The sequence below is a fragment of the Sorex fumeus genome, unplaced genomic scaffold, assembly GCF_029834395.1.
Source record: "Sorex fumeus unplaced genomic scaffold, SorFum_2.1 ptg000086l, whole genome shotgun sequence".
Taxonomy (NCBI): Eukaryota; Metazoa; Chordata; class Mammalia; order Eulipotyphla; family Soricidae; genus Sorex; species Sorex fumeus.
In genome coordinates, this window is record NW_026606143.1 from 26,857,641 (window position 1) to 26,879,378 (window position 21,738).

General features: G+C 42.5%; 1 protein-coding gene and 1 non-coding gene across 2 annotated transcripts in view; both read right to left on the reverse strand.

Annotated features, from left to right (window-relative positions):
• POLA1 (DNA polymerase alpha 1, catalytic subunit) overlaps positions 1-21,738 on the reverse strand; it is a 341,043-nt gene that overhangs the window by 273,878 nt on the left and 45,427 nt on the right. The window contains exons 17-25 of the mRNA XM_056131121.1: positions 20,805-20,866; positions 17,603-17,692; positions 15,539-15,655; positions 13,976-14,151; positions 9,330-9,459; positions 8,746-8,865; positions 6,936-7,035; positions 4,371-4,495; positions 383-532 (exon numbers count right to left, since the gene is read on the reverse strand). Coding sequence (XP_055987096.1) covers positions 383-532; positions 4,371-4,495; positions 6,936-7,035; positions 8,746-8,865; positions 9,330-9,459; positions 13,976-14,151; positions 15,539-15,655; positions 17,603-17,692; positions 20,805-20,866 — 1,070 coding nt within the window. The remainder of the gene's footprint in view (positions 1-382; positions 533-4,370; positions 4,496-6,935; positions 7,036-8,745; positions 8,866-9,329; positions 9,460-13,975; positions 14,152-15,538; positions 15,656-17,602; positions 17,693-20,804; positions 20,867-21,738) is intronic.
• LOC130039453 (small Cajal body-specific RNA 24) lies at positions 5,221-5,345 on the reverse strand. Its single transcript, XR_008794879.1, has one exon. It is a non-coding gene; the product is annotated as a small Cajal body-specific RNA 24 (non-coding RNA).

A 21,738-nucleotide genomic window follows, 5' to 3' on the forward strand; every position in this document is an offset into this window, starting at 1 on the left:
AGACAAACAACAACATTTGCAGATAATTGTGCATTAAATAGGTGTTTTCTGTATCACCAGTGAAAAGTGGCAATCCTCTCTATCATTGAAAAAAAACTTTGTAAATTTCAACCCATCCTCTCAGATCCATGATTCCCTCACCTCCAAGAAGCAAGTAAACACAGATTCCAAAGCACCCCCAAAGTCAGGAGGAGCCTGCACAGCCGTAGAGACAGGGAACCCTTCCATTCTGAGGCACCTTAAAGCCTCTGGATGGTTTCCTCCCCAGAAACCTCAACAAATGTATGCATGTATCCACAGTATCATGTTTAACTCTCTCCCTGATAACCGAATTCTAAAAGGTGAGACTGTCCCTCCAATGTCTCTCTCTGAAGCGATGTACCTGGAGAACAAGGTCAGGATTTAAATCTGGCTGTTTCATCAGCTGCTTGACATGTTTCCTCCGTTCTACCAGTTTCCGGATCTCTCTGGGCAAAATGCCCATTTCTAAGTTTGGATCTGGCAGCTCGGGGATCTGTTCTTGTTCTTCATCCTGATGAACACACAACAGAAATGTCACATACATCTAATGCTCATGAAGCAGTTTTCCAGCATACTAGTTCATAGGGGCTTTATCTCATGATCACGTGCCGAAAAGCTACTTCCATGCATAAGTGAGTCACAATAATTCAGGGACCATGAGCGAATGAGCTGAGAGGCCTGTAGAGCCTGCTCTTCTTCCCAGTTCTATCAGCTCATCATTTTTATGCATACTCGCTCCTCTCCTCAATAAATTGGCGAGCAACGTGTTTAGGGAAATTGTTTTTAAAATTAAAAAAAAAACACCAAGGACCTCAAAGATCAAAAGGGGAAAGAAACAGAACCGGCTCAAGTACTTTTTAAAGTAATGAATACTACCAAGCAAAATACGGTAGACATTTTTTATAGATTTTTTAAAACCATGGACAATCATAGCAATTATTTTAAATGTCTTTGACTAAAAAAACCAAAGTCTAAACATGAAATCAGCTATTTCGTTTAAGAATCTGAAGCACATATTTAAATTGGTCACGCCACTGCTAAAAATTAATACATATATATTCTTTAGCATTTATATAGTACCTTTTATCTATAAATTGCTTTGCAATCATAGAAGAATAGCAACATTTTAGAAAAGCAACAATCAGTCTTCTTACATTAAAATGTACAGCAGGAAAAAGCAGAGAAAGCATTAGACCATTTTTCTTAAATCTCCATTAATACTATTAAGAGGCTGAGAAGAAAAGCCAGGCACATTTGCCCTTTCAAAGGTTCAGAATTTAAAATAAAACCCTAGGCTTGAATTATGTCAAGTCAATGCTATTTGATAACTCAGCCCTTACTAAGTATCTGGTTTTATAAAGATCAATATCTTCAAATGAACAACCTTACACGAGTAACAAGGACCTATTGTTTTCCAATAGTCCAGATGATGATAACAAATTTATTACAGGCAACAACGGAAGTCAGATAAAAAGTAAACTAAAGAAAGAATGTAGAGTCAGGAAATGCGTAGACCACGTCCTGCATCACTGCCTCCTGTTGTGTGATGCTAGCTATTCTTGGCAAATGGAACACTACACTAGAAAATGACGGAGAAACGCTACATGTAGAGAATCTCTTGGATGACCTTCAAAGTCCCTTCCAACCCTAGAATGATTCTACTACAAGTCCAGAATCCAAAGTGGAAAGCTCGGGGGCTGGAGCAATAGCACAGCAGGTAGGACATTTGCTTTGCACGTGGCTGACCCGGGTTCAATTCCCAGCATCCCATATGGTCCCCTGAGCACTGCCAGGGGTAATTCCTGGGTGCAGAGCCAGGAGTGAGCCCTGTGCATCGCCAGGTGTGACCCAAAAAGCAAAAAAATAAATAAAATAAAAATGTAAAAAAAACAAAGTGGAAAGCTCAAATAAACAACATGGTGGTGGCGGGAGGGGCCAAATAAGGATTATCACCATGCTGAGTACAGGACAGAGCCCAGACAGTATTATTAACCAGGAGGGCATTACATTTATAAATCTCTTTCAGGGTGCTGTTTGTTTGGGGACCCCACAGGTGCTGCTCAGAGGAGACTACTGACTTGGTGCTTGGGACTTGCTCCCGGAGGTGTGCGGAAACTGTGGCGATGGGGAGCAAGCCCAGGTCTCCTGCACTCAACCCACTGAGCCATCACCCCGGCCTGCTACCTTTGCAAAGGTCTACTCAACACTGGATCTGAAAAGCTACACTCAGAGTACTCCCAGAGAAGGCCAACTTTAACCATCGTATCTGGACTCTGAACTCACTCGCGGGCTCACAAGTGACAGAGATGAAACTGCTCACAAGGCAAATGTGGCAGATTCTCTCTTCTAGAAACATGAAAATGAACCAGCAAATTAACTCCCAAGCACGTGGTTAGGTCAAATGAACACATGAAAATTCAGTGGCCAGAGGGGAAACAGACCAGGTCTTCAGCCCCTTGCACAGAAAAGCAGGGAGAAGCATTATGCAGATGTTAATTGATGATTTCTACTGCTGGAGAATTAAATCTGGTCAAACTCCCTACAAGCGATTGTCCATATGAAGATCTGTACGTTAAGTTATTAAGCATTACATAAACCTGGCTGATCACTGGTAGGATTAAAGTCATGTGAGGAAATTAAAAGAGTCCTTTTGAAAAGTCTGTTTAGTAAATAGAGGTATTTTAAAAATTGCTTGCAGGGGTTGGAAAGATAATAGAGTGTGGTAAGGAGTTTGCCTTGCATGCGGCCAGTCTGAATTCAATTCCTGGCACCTCAGATGGTCCTCTAAGCCTCACTAGAAGTGATTCCCTCAGCACAGAGCTAGGAATAGGCCCTGAGGACCACAGGGTGTGGTCCCAATGTTTTTAAATATGGTTTTAGATAGAAAAGTTAAAAGATTGAAAAGAACAAGTGCTGGAAAAGATATAGGGACAAGTTGCCTAAGAATTTACAGGAATATAAAATGGTACAACTACTTTGGAAAACAGTTTGAGACTTCCCGTACAAATGACATTCATTTACCTTATATATTTACCCCCCAAAGTCAAATCATACACCCAGGAAAGATTTTGTGCGCAATGTTCACAACAGCTTTACAAATAATAGCCAACAACTGAAAAAAATCTGAATAGTCATTTCAGGAGAAGAGGTAGAGTATGTGGTACCTCATAATAAATTCAAAACAAAGAACTACTGATATTCAAACACGGATGAGTCTCCAAATCATTACACTGAACAAAAAAGACAAAATCTCTATGTGCTAAAATGTTCCATTTATATGCAATTCTAGAACAGGCAAAAGGGGGTTGAAGAGATAGTACAGAGGGTAAAGCACTTGTCTTCCATGCAGCCAACCTGGACTGGCTCCCCAGCATCCTATATGGTCTTACGAACCTGCCAGGAGTGATCTTGGAGCACAGAGCCAGGAGTAACCCCTGAGCACAACCAGGTTTGGCCCCCAAACAAACAGAATTATCAAATTAAGGTATGGTGATAGGTATGGTGATAGGGGAATTAGCTCAGTGGTTGGCTGATGGGAAAGCCTATTCTAGAACTGCATGTTAAGATAACAATACTCACCAATCTGACCCCTGGAGACCCAATCCCTAGAGACAAAATCCCAATGAGCATGTTTTCATATAAACTGACCTGATGATTCTAAAATAAAATGTGATATCTGTGTGTGTCACCATAGACTGGAACATTATTTTGCAATTAAAAAAAGAATGAAGTACTAACACATGTTAGAGAAGGAATGACTAGTGAAACAGTATGCTATGTGAAATATGTCAGACACAACAGGTGACAAGTTTTATGATTCCATTTGGATGAAATGTCCCAAACACTCAAATATACAGAGGCAAAACAGATTACTGGTTGCCTGGCGCTGGAAGGGATGGCAGGACTGAGGAAGGTTACTGCTAAAAGATAAGGGCTTTCTCCAAAGAACAATGAAAATGTCTTAAAACTGACTGTGAAAGCTATACACCCTGTGACTGCACGAACAGCCACTACGGTGAACACTTTAAATGGGAAAATTGCATGATATGTGAATTACAGCTCAATAAAAGCTGTTAAATTAGACACAGAACCAGTCTGAGTCTCCTTTCCAGCCCTTCCCCTGGTTTGGCCACTAAGAAGGGAAAATAATATATTCTTAAAGAGAAAAAACAAGATGTAAATGCATTTGGTTCTCTTCTTTCTTTCTTTAAGCATTGCTTCCCCCCATTTTATTTTAAATACAATTCAGTTGGTTTACCATTGGTTTACAAAACTATGTATAAGGCTTTGAGATACAGCCATAGCACTATTTTATTATCGACCTTATGAGCACCCAGTTGAATACAAACCTCTGAAGCTTTCTGTGCCTCTAAAGCAACTCTTTGCACTGTCGTAAAACAAATGTTAAATTCCTGAATTATGGAAGGATACAAACTGTTGAAGTCCAGAAGCAAAACGAATTTATCATAAAAACCTGAAATCACAAAGCCATATGTCATAAGGAATTTTTTAAAAAGAGTCATAACATCAACCTCACATCAGAAGTACAATAATTATGAAGTACATTACAAACTACATAACCACCAACACCACCCCCTCCCCACAGAGGTATGAGGGAGACCAGAGAAAAAAGAAGCTAATTGATTTCTACTCTACAAAAATGACTTGCATTAGAGGGCAAAGTACAGATCACAAATAAGACCTGTCTCACCTTGAAATCACCTTCCCCACCGGCTCCCCCATCCCCCAGAATACACCATTATTAGGGGCAAACATTCTCCCCTATCAATTAGGACAACTATCACACCCATTTCAAAATAATGCTGTGGGGGGGCTAGAGCGATAGTACAGTGGGTTGTGCATTTGCTTTGCATGCAGCCAACCTGGGTTCGATTCCCAGCATCCCATGTGGTCCCCTGAGCACCGCCAGGAATAATTCCTGAGTGAAAAGCCAGGAGTAACCCCTGTGTGTCGCTGGTGTGACCCCAAAAATGCAAAAATATAAAAAAATAAAAATAATGTTGCTAAGTTCTCCTTTAAGCAAGCGTTCCCACTGACTCTCACACCAAAATGTTAAGCAGCCTACTACAGTGAGAATTTGAGACAAATATATGTTACAAACATCCTTCAAAGAATAAAAAAGGCGGTTCATTAACTTAAACACAAAGGGTGCTAAAATCAGACAGGTGACATACATCGAAATGTCAGTAGTAGAACGAGGTGTCCTTTTTCCTGCAAAGGTACACAGAGAACTCTATTTCTCTAGAACATTTACAAAGAGTTATCTTCACCTTAAGAAGAAACAGCTTTAAAATAAATGTCCTTTATAAGACAGCAGCAGCAAACATATACTACCTGTTTAGTAGAGTCTGGCACAGAACAACCTCTCACTTGAACCCTTAAATCCCTGTATGATATATATTATCCTTACTTCCATTTTACAGTAGCAAAAACTAAAGTTTAATAGCGATTAACCTGTTGGCCCAAGATCACAGCCCAAACTCTAGCCCAGATCCAACACTAAGGACTAATGACCTGTTTTATTAATGTGTCTGACATCATAGAATGAGAAGCAGATGAAATGACAGGCGGGAGGCCTTCGTGCTGTGTCACTCCATCACTGCGGGTACCAGGCTCTGGCCTGGGCTCCGACCCCCTGGAGTGACTGAATGACCAATACCTTAAGAAGCTGGTGCAGACCTACTCAGTGTTTCCCAACCTGGACAAAATGAGTGACGCGGTGGTCCAGTCCTACAACTCTCTGCTCACGCTCAAGAGGCTAACCCAGAACATGGACTGTGTGGGGGTGTTGGACGACACTGCCTTGAGCAGGATGGCCACAGAACACCTGCAAAGCCCAAACCCGTTCTTCTCCCTGATCCACCAGTTGGTGTCCACCATCATGTCAGCCAGCATCACCACCCTGCACTACCTCAGCCACATGAATGAAGACCTCATCATCGGCCTCATTGCCTCGCTCATCCCCACACCATGGCTCCACTTCCTCATGACCGGCTATACCCTCCTAACTAAACATAAAGGGCCAGAGAGATAGTATAGTGAGCGGGGCACGTGCCTTGCATGCATCTGCCCAAGTTGATCCCCAGCATCAAGCCCTGCCAGGAGTGATCCCTGAGTGCAGAGCCATGATCACAGCCAGATACGACCCCCAAACCAAACAAAAATTAAAAAATCAACTTTAGTCCAAAATGTCTCCTAGTCAGACTTCAAGTTACTTGATAAACTTCAAATTAGTTCTTGCACAGCAATGTAAATACATGTAACTGCACACTAAAAAGATTCTAGAATTGTAAAAGAAAAGAGAGATCCTTTCTAGTCCTGTCATTCATGACAGCTAGTCTTCTGTTAAAAGTTCAACTAGGTCTTAGCTGTCTGTTTTTTAACATTTCCTGTCCAATTACAGTGGTTCTGGAACAATGGACAAAGAAGTGCCATCCTGAAAGAGTGGTTGGGAGAAGATGAAGGAGCTCCTACCAGGGCAAGGAGCTACACGCAAGGACCAGGGATGGGCAAACTCAACTGAGACCAAATTCAGCACAGCCCCTTTCCTGTACTGTTCATCAGCTAAGAAGAGCTTTGATACCTTTTTGGTCCCCCTCCCCACCTCCACACCAGTGATATTTCATGACACTTGAAAATCACACAAAATTTAAAGTTTTATATTCACTAAATACTATCCTCAGGAACACAGCAGAAAATATTTATATTAACTCACATCAAGTGATTAATTTCCATGTCTGGCAAATAAGATATTCACATGAACATAATAAAAAAATAAGATTTTTATTTGCTAAGACTGATTTGCTAACCGGAAATAAAATGCAGTTCTAGCTTCTGCATTAAGAAATTCCTTAACACCAGGGAAAATGAATCCACAAATTAATCAGTCTTACCAACTTTGGGGTCCAGCACCAAGCCTCCAGCATATGCTGCTTTCTTACGACCTTTCTTGTTTCTACTGGGATCTCCATCAATTTCTTCATCGTCATCTCCCTAATAGCAAATAGGAAGAAAGATTCACCAGCCAGCAACGAGTTAAGTTTTATGATTCCCACCTTTTTCAATCACAATATACTGTTCTAAAAAACTTTTTTTTCTTTTTAATTAGAGCCCAACCTGTAGGGAAAGATTAGTACTATAATATCTTCACTAATTAAAAAAAAACATCAAACATGACAGTTATCAAAAGAAGTGTGCTATCTGTGAGTTAATACATATGCAAATTCTACTTCAAAATGTTTCTGAATTTATAGAAACTTAGTTGTTTTTATTGATTTGCTCAAGTGGGCCCAGTAACATTGTGAGATTTGTTATTGTGTTTGGCATATCGAATATGTCACGGGTAGCTTGCCAGGCTTTGCTGCATAGGCGAGATACTCTCGGTAGCTTGCCGTGCTCCTTGAGAGGGGCGGAGGAATCGAACTTGGGCTGGAGCGGTAGGGCATTTGCCTTGCACGCAGCCAGCCTGGCCGAGCCGGGTTCGATTCCTCTGCCCTTCTCGGAGAGCACGGCAAACAACCGAGAGTATCTTGCCCATGCAGCAAAGCCTGGCAAGCTACCCGTGACATATTCGATATGCCAAACACAGTAACAACTATGTTTTTTATATGAATATATATTCAATATATATTCAATATGCCAAACACAGTAACAAGTCTCAAAATGGAGACGTTACTGTGCCCGCTCAAGCAAATTGATGAACAACGGGAGGACAGTGTTTGTTTGACAGTTGTTTTTAAATTAGTGAATACTAGTCGTGTAACTCTTCCTACCACATAAAATTTGAGATTGTAAGAAGTCCTCTCAAATTGACTATTCTTAACATTCGTAACGTAAAAATACAAGTATTTCTTGGAGGCATTATTGGTAACTCATTACTGATATGCACCCCTTAAAATATGTCCATGTACTGAAATTAGTATACTAGTGGCCGACATTCATAGCTCTACAGAAGTCGAATTCTCCACATCAAAATGCCTATGCCAATTCTGATAATGTACATAAAACAAACAAATTTGAGAAAATGGATTATAGTTTAACATTACATTACCATTCTGAATTAATTACTGTTAGTGCTGATAAAACAGTCACTTAAGTTTTATTTATTTTTTTTTCCGTCACACCCGGCGATGCACAGGGGTTACTCCTGGCTCTGCACTCAGGAGTTACTCCTGGTGGCGCTCAGGGCACCATATGGGATGCTGGGACTCGAACCCGGGTCGGCCGCATGCAAGGCAAATGTCCTACCCACTGTGCTATCTCTCCAGCCCCACAGTCACTTAAATTTTAGTTTCAATGTGACAGACGCCATTTCAGAAGTCTGATTGGGGTGACCTTAATCTTACTAGTACATAAAAATGTGATAATGCAACAGAAAAAAGCTCATGGACTTAAGAATATAAATGCTTCAACTGGAACCTGACTTTAGGGAGGACTGTGTAGCAAAACACTTTCCAGGCAGTCAGTCGCCCAGGGAAGAAGCTTAATGTCTCCCTCAAAGAATGTTGCATCTCACAAGTAATCTTTATCTGTGCAGAGAAAAGCACAAAGGAAATAAGCACCCAATGGGACTTAACGTTCTTATAGTAGACAGAGAAGTCATTATTTTGAAAACAGATGTTATCACAGTCAAAAAAAAGTAGCTAGGTAGTAAAGTAGGGAGGAGATAAGAAAAGGCAAAATGCTACACAATTTTGGACCCACCGTTTTTTGCTGAGTTTTTCTGAAAATCTGCTTGTCAGGCACAATATAGTTGTTCTCATAAAATGCATGAAGCAACAAGAACTCGTTACGCTCAGATCGTCCACCCATCAGCGTCCTAGACTATTAAATAAAATTTTTCTTAAATTTGAGCTCAAAATCACAACAAGCCAAAGCAAGTTCAGTCCTAGCACCTCATTCAAGATCATTCTTGCTGTTTCCCACAAAAGGAAAGCTACTATATTATTTCTAGCATTTAAAACATCGTAGTTAAAAGGAGACAATGAGAGCTTCAAATATTGACAATTTGGGCTATTTCTTGACTACTAAATGGCCTACACCACAAATGAGACACACCCAGATGTTTGAGATGATCCTTCTGCGCACCCAAATTTCAACACTCTGCACCTGGCTTTTCTTCCCTTCTCCCAGCCAGTTCTTCCTTTTATAAAAGAAGCCCAGCTTTCAGAATACAAGTTACTCATTTTATACGCATGCATTTAGACTCATTATCATATAACAACTACCCCAAGCAAACACTGAATCCAACAGGAAGTGCTTTTTCCCCCTTTCTAAGTTCAATTTACCATAATGTTCCCAGCGATGTTAGTGATCTGCAATGCTAATGGGAGAACATTTAGCTCACACATGAGCTGCAAAATGAACTTGGCATCTTTCCAGGTATGTTCCAACAGGTACAACAGATGAGAAGATTCACTGTAAAGAAAAGTAAGAATGAAAAAGAATCAAGTAATTAAAAGAAACAATGACTATAATCAGAACTTCATAAAATATTACAAAAAAATTTTTTTGGTATAAGTAACTTCTGAGCAATGGCACCTCAGCTTTAGAAACAATTTTACACTGTTTGGTATGTAACTAGGAATTCAATTATAGCACTGATCTCAATACCCTTCTCCAAAACACACACAATACCACAAAGAGAAAATGAAGTTATGTATTAACTACAAATCCCCAAACAACCGAAAGCCTCTCATTTATTCCCTCCAACAAGGATGTACCGCATGTCTAGTACAATCATAGCATTGTTCCAGATGCTGGCTGGGACTGAATCAGACGAAACTTCCTACCTTCATGGGGTAGTCCTCACAGGAGAGGATGTAAGTGAAAAAACCAAATAAATAATGTACAATGCTAAGTGTTACGAAGAAGAAATGTAAAAGCAAAGAGAACAGGGATGGAGAAATAGTATGGGGGGGGGGAGGTGCTGGTCTTGTCTACCCCAGTTCAATCCCTGGCATCACATATGGTACCCACTAGCAACCCTCAGGAGTGATCCCTGGGAACAGAGCCAAGAGGGAGTCCTGAGCACAACCAACTGTGCCTTCAAACACCCCCCACCCCCCCAAAAAAGAAGCAAAGAGAATAAGTGCGAGGATGAAATTAACATTCTCATTAGGAAACTAGGGTAGAAATGAGTGAGGATACAGTCCTGGAAGAGGAGAAGGGCAATTCTTCTGGATATCCAGGCAGGCAGGAAGGCCAAAGTCCCTGAGCTGGGTGCAAAACTGGCAGTTCCAGGAACATGAACAAAAATCGATGTGTTTTGAAACAAAGAATGATGGAGACCAGGAAATGGGGATACTTACATTGATGACCGCCATTGTATGAGGGACCTTCTAAGTCAAGTTAAGATTTAAGCTTTTACTTTGCAATACATCACAGGTCTGTAAACTTATCTGCTCTGTCGTTTTTTTTTCTTTTCAGGAAAAAATATTATTCAGACCCCCAACCCCTTGGAAATCTACCTGCTTTAAGCAAAGCCCCCCCAAATGCACTCAAGGCTATTACTACTGTTTCCTGCCTGGATCATTCCAGCGTCCCCACCGCAGGGGCAGGACTGCCCACTCAGGGACACAATGCTCTACAGGGAAGAAAAAGTCCCTGGAAGACTTGGGTCGAGTATGTCATCTGACTTAGACTTTAGCAGGAGAAGCTGCTTCCTGGGGTGACAGCCAGCTACAAGAACAAAAGCAGTCTGAAGAGCAATGTTACACCCTGGGATCCAGGAGATGGAGATGGGGGTTGTCAGGAGGATGGTTTTGGTGGAAAGGAAAAGATGGAGGCAGACCCAGATACACAGCCAACCCAGGGCTGGCAGGACTGCCAAACGGATAGAGTGGAGGAGCTCAGAACAAAGACTCATGGACGCCTCAGGTCTCTGGGGCCATGGATAAAACTGTGGGTTTCTCAGCTAGAAGCCAGCCTCACATGCTGGGGGGAAAGGCAGCTCAGGTAGAGAAGGGACCACCAAGTAAAGGGTGCTAGGAGGGCCCGCTCGGGGTGAGAGATGCAGGCTGAAAGTAGACTACAGACCGAACATGATGGCCACTCAATACCTTTATTGCAAACCACAACACCCAAAAGGAGAGAGAGAACAAAAGGGAATGCCCTGCCAGAGGCAAGGTGGGGTGGAGGGGACGAGGTGACCATTGGTGGTGGAAAATGGGCACTGGTAGAGGGATGGGCACTCGATCGTTGTAAAACTGAAACCCAAGCACAAAAATTTGTAAGTCTACAACTGTACCTCATGGTGTTTCACTAATAAATTTTTTTAAAAAATTAAATAAATAAAAATATGCCTCCAGGCTAAAGAAAAAAAAGCTGTGGGTTTCTAGCGACACTAGAAAAATAAGAGTTGTCACTCAGGAATATCTATAGAGAAACTCTATAGGCAGCAGAGCAGACTAGAAGCTGTTTTTGACATCAAGTAGAACAAAGAAGCTGGAGACGGAGTCTAGAAACTGGGGGTGGGGGGGCAATTGAAGCTGAAGATGCACGGGTGGGAGGAGTCGACACCAAATGGTAATGAAATTCCCAATGACAGCATGCAGAGGGGGACCACCATGGGGAGGAGAAACAGTCCAAGCACTCCAGGGGAAAGGGACACAAACCGAATGAACAGTGACCAAAGACATCTTAGTTAAGAAAGACTCAGGCATGAAAGTATGCAGAAAGACTAAGCTCTGGATAACTAATAACAAGGTGCCTCCAGATCCCGCAAATGTATCTAACTTTTACTTGCTGCTTTCACCTCGATAAAGCTAGACACCTCAATAACAAGATAGACACAAGATAGGTCGGCCCTAGAGGCACTGCAGGAGCGGCTGAGGGCCTCGCTGCATCCGTGGCCTTTTCCGTAAACTTCATAATAAAGTGCAATGCAAGGTTTATTAACCGAATTCAATTATTTAAAAATTGATTTCTGTGAGTATACACAGAATATTAACAATAATAAGATACCTGAAGTAAAAAAAAAAAGACCTATCAAGCAAAATCTTTTCTGGTTTCTTAGCATTCTTGTTTCCAAAACAGTTGCACAAAGTCCTGAATTAGGGGAAGCATATAATAATAATCTGTCACTGTTACTGTCCTCCCATTGTTCATCGATTTCCTCGAGCAGGCCCAGTAACATTGTGAGACTTGTTACTGTGTCTGGCATATCGAATACATCACGGGGAGCTTGCCAGGCTTTGCCGTGTGGGCCAGATACTCTCAACAGCTTGCCGGGCTCTCGGAGAGGGGAGGAGGAATCGAACTCAGGTCGGCCATGTTGGCTGTGTGCAAGGCAAATGCCCTACCCACTGTGCTATCGCTCCAGCCCGATAAAAGAATTGTTGTTGTACCCAATAAGAGAGAGAGAACAAAAGGGAATGCCCTGGGATCCATGGTGGTGGGAAATGGGCACTGGTGGAGGGATGGGTATTTGATCATTGTACAATTGAAACCCAAGCACAAAAATTTGTAAATCTATAACTGTACCTCATGGTGTCTCAGTAATAAAAAAAATTTTTTTAAAAAGTTGTTGTTATCAGAAAAGCAGATGGACTTGTGTTGATCCGCGCCACCAAGCCTGCCCGGAGGGGGAAGGGCGTTGACCAGCCCGCCCGTTCCTCTCTGGAAAGAAAGATGGCGGCCGCACGGGAGCCTTGTGGAAAGCGGGTTTGAGCCGGGCTCGGGGGGGGGAGCAGCGGGGACCTCATGGGAAGGGGGGCTTTGTGGGCCGTCCCCCACGCCCCACCGGGGTCGCCAGCTGCCCCCCACGAGCGGCTCTCCGGCACGGCCACGGCCCCGGAGGCACAAGGACTTAGCACAGAGAACCAGCCGCTTGGAGCAGAAAAGCAGATGGACTTGTGTTGATCCGCGCCACCAAGCCTGCCCGGAGGGGGAAGGGCGTTGACCAGCCCGCCCGTTCCTCTCTGGAAAGAAAGATGGCGGCCGCACGGGAGCCTTGTGGAAAGCGGGTTTGAGCCGGGCTCGGGGGGGGGAGCAGCGGGGACCTCATGGGAAGGGGGGCTTTGTGGGCCGTCCCCCACGCCCCACCGGGGTCGCCAGCTGCCCCCCACGAGCGGCTCTCCGGCACGGCCACGACTCCAGGACACAGAAACCAATCTCTTAACTAGCTAACTTTTAATAGAAATTCTTCCAGGGTCAATAAGTAAAATAGCAGAAATTCAAAACCGCGCGGCCGCTATCGCGGCCGCGCGACATCATTTTATTCTTAAACCAAGTTGTAGAAAGCAAATCATTTCACAACGCTGTTTCAGCATGTCTGATGGGGGGGGGGGGGGTCGTAAACTCTTAACAATAATTGTGCATCTTCTATCGAAATAATCTATCTAGTCAAAGTGGATAGAGTATTAACTAGAACTCATCTACCTCACAAGAATTGGGAGGGGTGGGAGGTGGGGGTCTATTGGGGTTCGGGGTTAAAAATGAGTATTGGTAAAGGGAAATGTGTTCGGTATCTACATGACTGAGACCTGAACCCGAAAGCTCTGTAACTTTTCCCACAGTGATTCAATAAATAAATAAATTATAAAAAAAAATAAAATAAATAAATAAAATAAAAACATATTCTAGTATAAAAAAAAAAAAAAAAAAAAAAAAGTTGTTGTTATTATTATAGCTACAATTCTTTAATGAATTCATTTGGGTAGAAACCCAAATATCACAATTTCCACTCATCAAAAACACTGAGCTGGAGTTAAAGAAAATGAGGGAGATGGGAAAAAAGTGATCAAACAGAATTAATTCAAGAAACCAAACAGTTCCAATGATTAAAGCAATGGAGATGGTGGTAATGGAGATAGAGACAAGGGAGAATTTTTCTCCCCATAGCACCCTGGGCCCTTGTTCCTCCGGCATGACGAGGCACTTTGGCTGTTGTTACTTGCAAGACAGACACTTCGGGAAGCACCCAGGATCATACCTGTACATATTGCGTATACTTTCCATCGGGATTATGACCCTTTCAGTTTTTAGAACCTGCTGTACAAGTTCAGACAAATGATAGCTTTTACAACGAATCAATTCCTTGGCCGAAATTTCCACATCACAGATCATTCGGCCACATGTAGCACTTCTTTCCCCAAATCCACTCCGGCCCTTAAAGGGAAAGAAAGACAAAAAGCAAATCCCATGAAAGAGGAGACATGGACGCATTTTGTCCTAACTTGTTCTGAGGCTACCCAAAACTACACAACAAGACTCATTTGTCCAGTAATTTACCCATCAATCAGCTATTCTGAAAGATATACTGTCTTGCATTATTCTAAGCTCTTGGGCTATAGCAGTGAATTAAGCAAAAAAGATTTCCCATCTCGTGACACATATACAGTAACAGACATCATAAAGAAGACATTTTCACAAAATTTTAGGAGTACTCAAGTCACAAAAAAGGGAAAGAGTGAAACAAGGTGAGGGTAACAAAAATGGGGGATGGGGTTGCATCTTAAATAGGGTGGTGAGGATAAACCTCACTGAAAGAGACCATACAAAGAAACCTTTGAGTGCGTTCAGGAGATAGTTAAGAAAATGTTCAAATGAAGAGTTAACGGTGATGATCACTTTATCTGAACAGGAAAAGATGTCAGCTCCCAACGCTAATTGTAGCAGTGGAATCTTTTGGAGAGCATTATAAAGGGCACAGAATTCTAAGTTTTCTAATGCAGTGGCAGTGCCCATTTCCTTTAGAAACTTCCATTAAAACAAGATTCCGGGGCTGGAGCGATAGCACCGCAGGTAGGGCATTTGCCTTGCACACGGGTATGATTCCCAGCATCCCATACAGTCCCCCAAGCACCGCCAGGAATAATTCCTGAGTGCATGAGTCAGGAGTAACCCCTGTGCATCGCTGGGTGTGACCCAAAAACCAAAAAAAAAAAAACACAAGATTTCAAGAACGAGCAGTGGCAGATTTAGGAAATGAAGGTGCTTCATACAAAAAAAAAATCGCCCAAACCTCTTTAATGAGGGAAGCAAGCAGGCAGAATAAGAGTACACACAGTTCAAAGGTCAGACATGTTGGGTTCAAATCTCAGCCCGTCCCCCAAAGAGATCTATGACCTTGAACCAGTTTTGGTACTCCTGTAAGAATTGTACCAGAAAATGGCAGTTGCTCTGAGTAACTACAAAGAAGGCTTGAACCCTCTGCCTGCTAACACAGTTGAACACCTTCCATTCTTTCTTCCCCAAGCTAAATGATAGCAAAACTCTGTGAATTCTGAACTCCACAGCTCTGCCTGAAGGAGACATGTTTCTGCAACATCCCAGTGGAGGTGATACGTATGGGCTTGGTCCTAGATTCTAACAACTGCTTACAAAACATTACCCATGACTTTTTATCAATAAAACGCTGGACTCAAAGAAAAAGCTGTTTGGTGTCAAAATCAAAATGTCCAATTACAGCCAGGTCCTAACAGAAAAGCACAGTGTGTTCCCAAGTAAGCTATTCCATATAAACAAATCGAATAACAAAGAAGATGATCATTACCCCAAGCTTTGGCATGGTGGATCGCTTCAGTCGACCTATCTTGGACCAGTGAGGAACTTTGCACAAATTTATTCTCTGCAGTAGCACTTCCAGCTCAAACCCATAAATATTATGACCCTAGTCAGAAAAGTAAGGCAGCCAAAAACATAACAAATGCAAATTAGAGGATTTATCTTCATAAGCATCGAATTTCTTTGCCCTTTCTTTTTCTGGTCTCTAATTGAAGGCATCACGAGCTTACCTCCGATTGGGGTCCTTTCTTCTTCAGGAATTTATTCATCAGCAGCATTCATTAGCCTTGACATTAACAAGGCTGCTAAGCAGATTGCTAGAATAAACTTTATTTCATCCTAATTGATGCAAGGTTCATATGATGTCTTTTAATTTGCAGCTCATGCCTCACAATCTCGGAAGTAAATGCAAATTTTAAGGTCCCATACTATACACATGATCAGTAAAAGCTGCATTCGAATAATTTCATTTCATTCCCTTAAAAACCAAAAATCTGCCTGTGTTCTGTGACAAGTTATAAACTTCGTAGAAAATCCAAGAACTGCATGTTTCTTCTTAAAGAACAGAGTTCAAACTCTACCAACTTACACTCTTTTACCCATGATCAGTTACTTCAACTAAGAAACTTGTTAAAAATAAGAAAACAGGGTGATGAATCAGGGAATTTGATCACCAGCCCCACAACAAAAAGAAATATCCAAGGAAATTAAAGTACACCAAATAGAAAACTTCAAATATACAAGCAGAGGCAAGGAACATGGCTTACAGGGTAGTAAAGCAAATGCCTAGTATGTGGGAGGCCCTGGGTTTTATCCCCAGGTCCACCCCCCCCCCACCAAGCCCAATACCCAATATTTCTGGGTCTGGCACCTGTCAAAATGCAAATTTACCATGTCAATAGTAAGTTCCATCATATGAACAAAAATCATTCACTGCACAGGTTTATTAAAAGAAACACGAGAGTTTGAAATAAAGCAGAATAGGGACCAGAGAGATAATACAGAGGATAGGAAGTTTGCCTTGCACATGGCTGACCCGGGTTCAATCCCTGGCATCCCAAATGGTCCCAAGTCCCATCAGGAGGAATCCCTAAGCACAGACTAAGCCCGGGGTACTGCCAGGTGTGGCCCAGAAACCAAAAAGCTAGCAATACTAATAAAATAAAGCAGAAAAGATGTACTTGTCACTGATTTAATATAGAAAACACTTAAGGGTCAGAGAGATAGGACAGGGGTTAAGGATTTGCCTTGCATAATTCGTGGCCACTCGAGAATTGTCAGGAGAAGCCCCTGAGGTTCACCAGGTGTGGACCCTCCCCCCCACAAACAAAATAGAAAAAACAATCAAAGGAAACATAAGTCAAAAAGCTGCAAATGGAGCAGACAGCTGAGTATTCCTTGCTGTCTTTGGAGCATACTCGGATCAGGTCCATCAATAAAAGTGCAGGAAGGGGACAGGAGAAAATATTCGTGGAGACCTGGGTTCTCAAATGAGGATGTCCTACAGAGACACTGAGCGCAAAAACTTAAAATTCTTAGTTTGGGAATTGGCACCAAACCAAGGAACTGAATTCCTCTGACTTCTATACAGTTTTCTATACAATTGAGGCAACTAAGCCAACTTTTGGTGATACCAACACTTCACACAAGAGTACAAATTTCTAGAGGTTGACAGTATCTTGCCCGCACGGCAGAGTCTGGCAAGCTACACGTGACGTATTCGATATGCCAAACACAGTAACAAGAAGTCTCATGATGGAGACGTTACTGGGCCTGCTCGAGCAAATCGATGAACAACGGGAGGGCAGTGACAGTGACAGTAATTTAGTTCACAAGTTATTTTCTATCAGAGGGGGGAAATACTGCTCTGGTAGCGGGATAGAATCTTCTCCCTTCCTGTCTGCTGAAAGGGCAATTTCTATCAGCCCCTGGGGCCAATTCCTCTGAAAAAGATTCTTGGCTTGCTCAGAAAGCACCAATAAATCACACTGAAAGGAAGAAATGAAAAATTCCGCCCCCCACACCCCCCACAACATGGTCAGCTTCTACTCACCACAATAATGTCAGGATCAAGTTTGTGAACTTTTGCAAGGAAAAAACCTAGCAGGGTTCTCTCGGTCGCGGCAATCTCAACCTTCACCTTCTGTCAGATAAGAACATAGCCATCACTTAACTCTTCACTCTCGCACAAGATAAAATTTCTTAGGGTTCAAAGAAACGACTCGTTTCAAATCAGAAGGCGGTGAGGAAATTCCTGATTCTAGGTTTCACAGTGGTAATTGCACAAAGTCTCGGAGGAGCTCATTCTAGTTAGAAGCTTGTGAATGAAGCAAAATTTTAAGTGCTGAGCACTATCAAGTGCAGAAATGTTCCTCCACAGGGACACATTTGTGGATCTGGACACATTCCCCAGGATATGAATCAGATGCCGATCAAAAAACATTACTTCTCTATAGAATCCCTGGCCGACTATACTGTTTATGTGTTTAGTGCGTGAAGAAATCCCCAGGACCGTATCAGCTCATCTCAACTCCTGGTATAAGAACCTATAAATTAGGAGCCAGACTGAAAACAAACAGGGAAGACTCACATGTGTATCAAGCATAAATAAAACCTGTCTTCACACAAAAGACTTCCACTTGGATTAGTGAATGTTAATCTAGTATTCAGATTCTAGTATTCTAGTATTCATCAAAAATCCCCAAAAATACAAGTTGAACAATGCTGTTGGGGCAGTGGCAGAGAGCAATGCTTTGCATGGGGCCCTGGGTTCACCTGATCGCCAGGACCAAAACATAATAGTAATAAAAAAAAAAGAAATGGGAAAATCAAGAATAAAACAGAAGCTGATGACTATGTGTCAGATTCACTCTGAATCTAAGGGAATTTTCCCACGTCATTTTACCTAGGTCAGTAATTCAGAGCACTAGATGAATGATTAACAATTTAAACAACTTGATCCAAGAGTACCAAAACTACTGGATTTCTTGAGGAAGCTACTTTAAAAGTAGATTCTGGGGCTGCAGGGATAGTTTAGTGGGTAGGGCGTTTCCCTTGCATGTGGCTGATCCGGGTTCAATCCCCAGCATACCATATGGTCCCCCAAGCACTGCCATGAGTAATTCCTGAGTGCAGTCAGGACTATCTCCTGAGAATCGCCGGGTGACCCCAAAAGCAAAAACAAAAACAAAAACAAAATAAACAAAAGAAGTACATTGTGGGGCTGGAGAGATAGTACAGCAGGCAGGGCTTCTCTTTATGAGGCCAACCCAGGTTTAATCCTCAGCACCCCATAAGATGCTCCAAGCCCCATCAGAAGTGATCCACGAGTGCAGAGTCAGGAGTAAGCCCTGAGCACTGCAGGTGTGGTCCCCAAAAGTTTTAAAAAATTAAAAAATAAATAAGTGGATCTTGACAAACATGGTCACCAATTTTTCATTCTGTTAGGCTATTTTATAAACAAGTCTACACATTAACAAACACATCATTTCATAAAAAGAAATATACTTTCCAAGAAAGAAAGTTTCTGTATTAATAACACTGACCTTTGTGAAAAAACTCACTAACTACATTCTATTACTTTTCCCCCACAGAAACTTTTCTATTAAGAAAATGGGGGGATGTAACTCTGGTACATAGACACAATGGAATAATATGCAGCTGTTAGAAAAGATGAAGTCATGAACTTTGCATATAAGTGGATCAACATGGAAAGTATCATGCTAAGTGAAATGAGTCAGAAAGAGAAGGAAAGACAAAGAAAGATTGCACTCATCTGTGGAATATAAAGTAACAGAGTGGGAGATTATCACCCAAGAATCGTAGAGATAAGTACCAGGAGGTTTGCTCTACGACTTGGAAGCCGGCCTCACATGCTGGGGGGAAAGGGCAGCTCAGACAGAGAAGGGAACACCAAGTAAAGTGTGGTTGGAGGACCCGCCCGGGATTGGAGATGCACGCTGAAAGTAGACTATAGATCGAACACGATGGTCACTCAATACCTCTATTACAAACCACAACACCCAAAGGGAGAGAGAGAGAGAAAAAAAGGGGGGAATGCCCTGCTGCAGAGGCGAGGTGGATGAGGGAAATGAGGTGGGGGGAATGGGAGAGATGCTGGGATCGTCGGTGGTAGAGGGTGGGCACTGGTGGCGGGATGGGTACTTGAGCATTGTATGACTGAAACACAAGCACAAAAATATGTAAATCTGTAACTGCACCTCACGGTGATTCACTAATAAAAATTTTTTTGAAAAAAGAAAAACAGGGGTGGGGTGGAGCTATAGTACAGTGGATAGGGCATTTGCCTTGCAAGCAGCTCACCCAGCATCCCATATGGTCCCCTGAGCACCGCCAGGAGTAACTCCTGAGTGCAGAGCCAGGAGTAACCTCTGAGTACCACCGGATTTGACACAAAAAAAAGAAAGAAAGAAAGAAAATGAGGGGCTGGAGAGAGCACAGCTAGTAAGGCTCTTGTGTTGCAGTAGTCAACCCAAGTTTGATCCCCAGCACCAAATATGGCCCAAGCCCCACCAGGAGTGATTCTTGAGCTCAGAGCTAGGAGTAAGCCCTGAAAAAGTGCCTGGTGTGACTGACTCAACCCCTGCCTCCCACCCAACTAAAAAGAGATAAAAGAACCAATGAAAAGGGTAGGGGGAATGGCTCAGAAGATTGAGGTGTATGCTTTACATGCAGGATCCCTGAGTTTAATACCAGGCACTCCATGGCAATGTCTCCTAAGCACAGGAAGATGTACCTGCCACCCCCATCAAAAAGCAAGAATCCATGAGAACTTCACGTAGCAAATGGAGAAGTTAAGAGATCATTGATCCGTTTGGGGCTGACTACATCCCCCTTTCCATACACATCTCCATCAACAGCCACTGAAGTTCCAACTTTATCTTGGCTGGCGGCAGGAGGGAGGGGCCCTAATCCAACACCACTCCCAACTGTGATCACGTCATCATAAGTTTTGGGAAAGCTTCCAATTAAACTCTCTGAAGGAAGTTGTGAATCTACTTCTCTACTAATCTGGTATGAGATCCCACTGTTTTTGGGTGGTGAAGCATTTGAACATTGTAAAGGTTTTGAGTTTTATATTTCTACTACAGTGAAATTAAGGAAATGCCAAGGTCCAATCTAGCAAGACTAGATTGAATAACTTAACAGAAACAATAGCTATCCATACATACCATCTTTTTCTCTTTCTCTACCATTAGATGCTTCAGATTAAAAAGAATAAAGGAGCAACTTACCTTTTTACTAATGTCTTCTTTGAAATTATATGGAAAAATACAGTCCTTGGGGGTAGACACAACTGTAAAAATGAAAACAATAAATTTCAATACCCGTATTAGTCTAATTTCAGATACACATGTACTGCATTGCTCAAATGAAAATTGTCTTAGAGACAAAGAAATTCCTCCTAGTGCCTGAAGAGAAGATCAAGTATTTCCTCAAAAAACACAACTACCCCCACGAGCGGCTCTCCAGCACGACCATGGCCCCAGAAGCACACGGACCTAATTCGGAACCCAGCAGCTTTTGGCAGAAATGTGAACGGACTATGCATTAAGCTATGGCATTGTGCCCCCCCAGGAGGAAAAGGGTGTCTGTCTCTTCCGCTTTTTTCCCCCCTGGTAGCATGGTGGCCGCCACCTCAGAGCTTACTGGACGGTCAGGTATGAGCCAGCGGTGATGGAGCAACTGTGGCCTCATGGGATGGGGGGACCGAACCGACACGTCCTTCTTGCCCCGCTGAGACCCTGAGTTGTCCCCCACGAGTGGCTCTCCGGCACATCCATGGACCCAGAGGCACACAAACCAATCTCGGAACTAGGCGGCTTTTGGCAGAAATTCCTCCAGACTTAATTAGTAAAATATCAGAAATCCAAATCAGACATCATATGGTCTTCATAACCAGCAATAGAAAACAAATTATTTCATGATGACTTTTCAGCAGGTTTGATTGTTGGGGGGAAATTCCAAATAATAATGGTGCATCTTTTGTCAAAACAATGAATGTAATGAACATAGAGAGAGAGTTAAGTGGAAATCATCTGCCTCACAGGCACGGGGAGGGATGGGATGGGGGATATATTGGGGTTCTTGGTGGTAGAAAATATGGACTGGTGAAGGGATGGGTGTTTGATCATTGTATGACCAAGACTTAAACCTGAAAGCTTTATA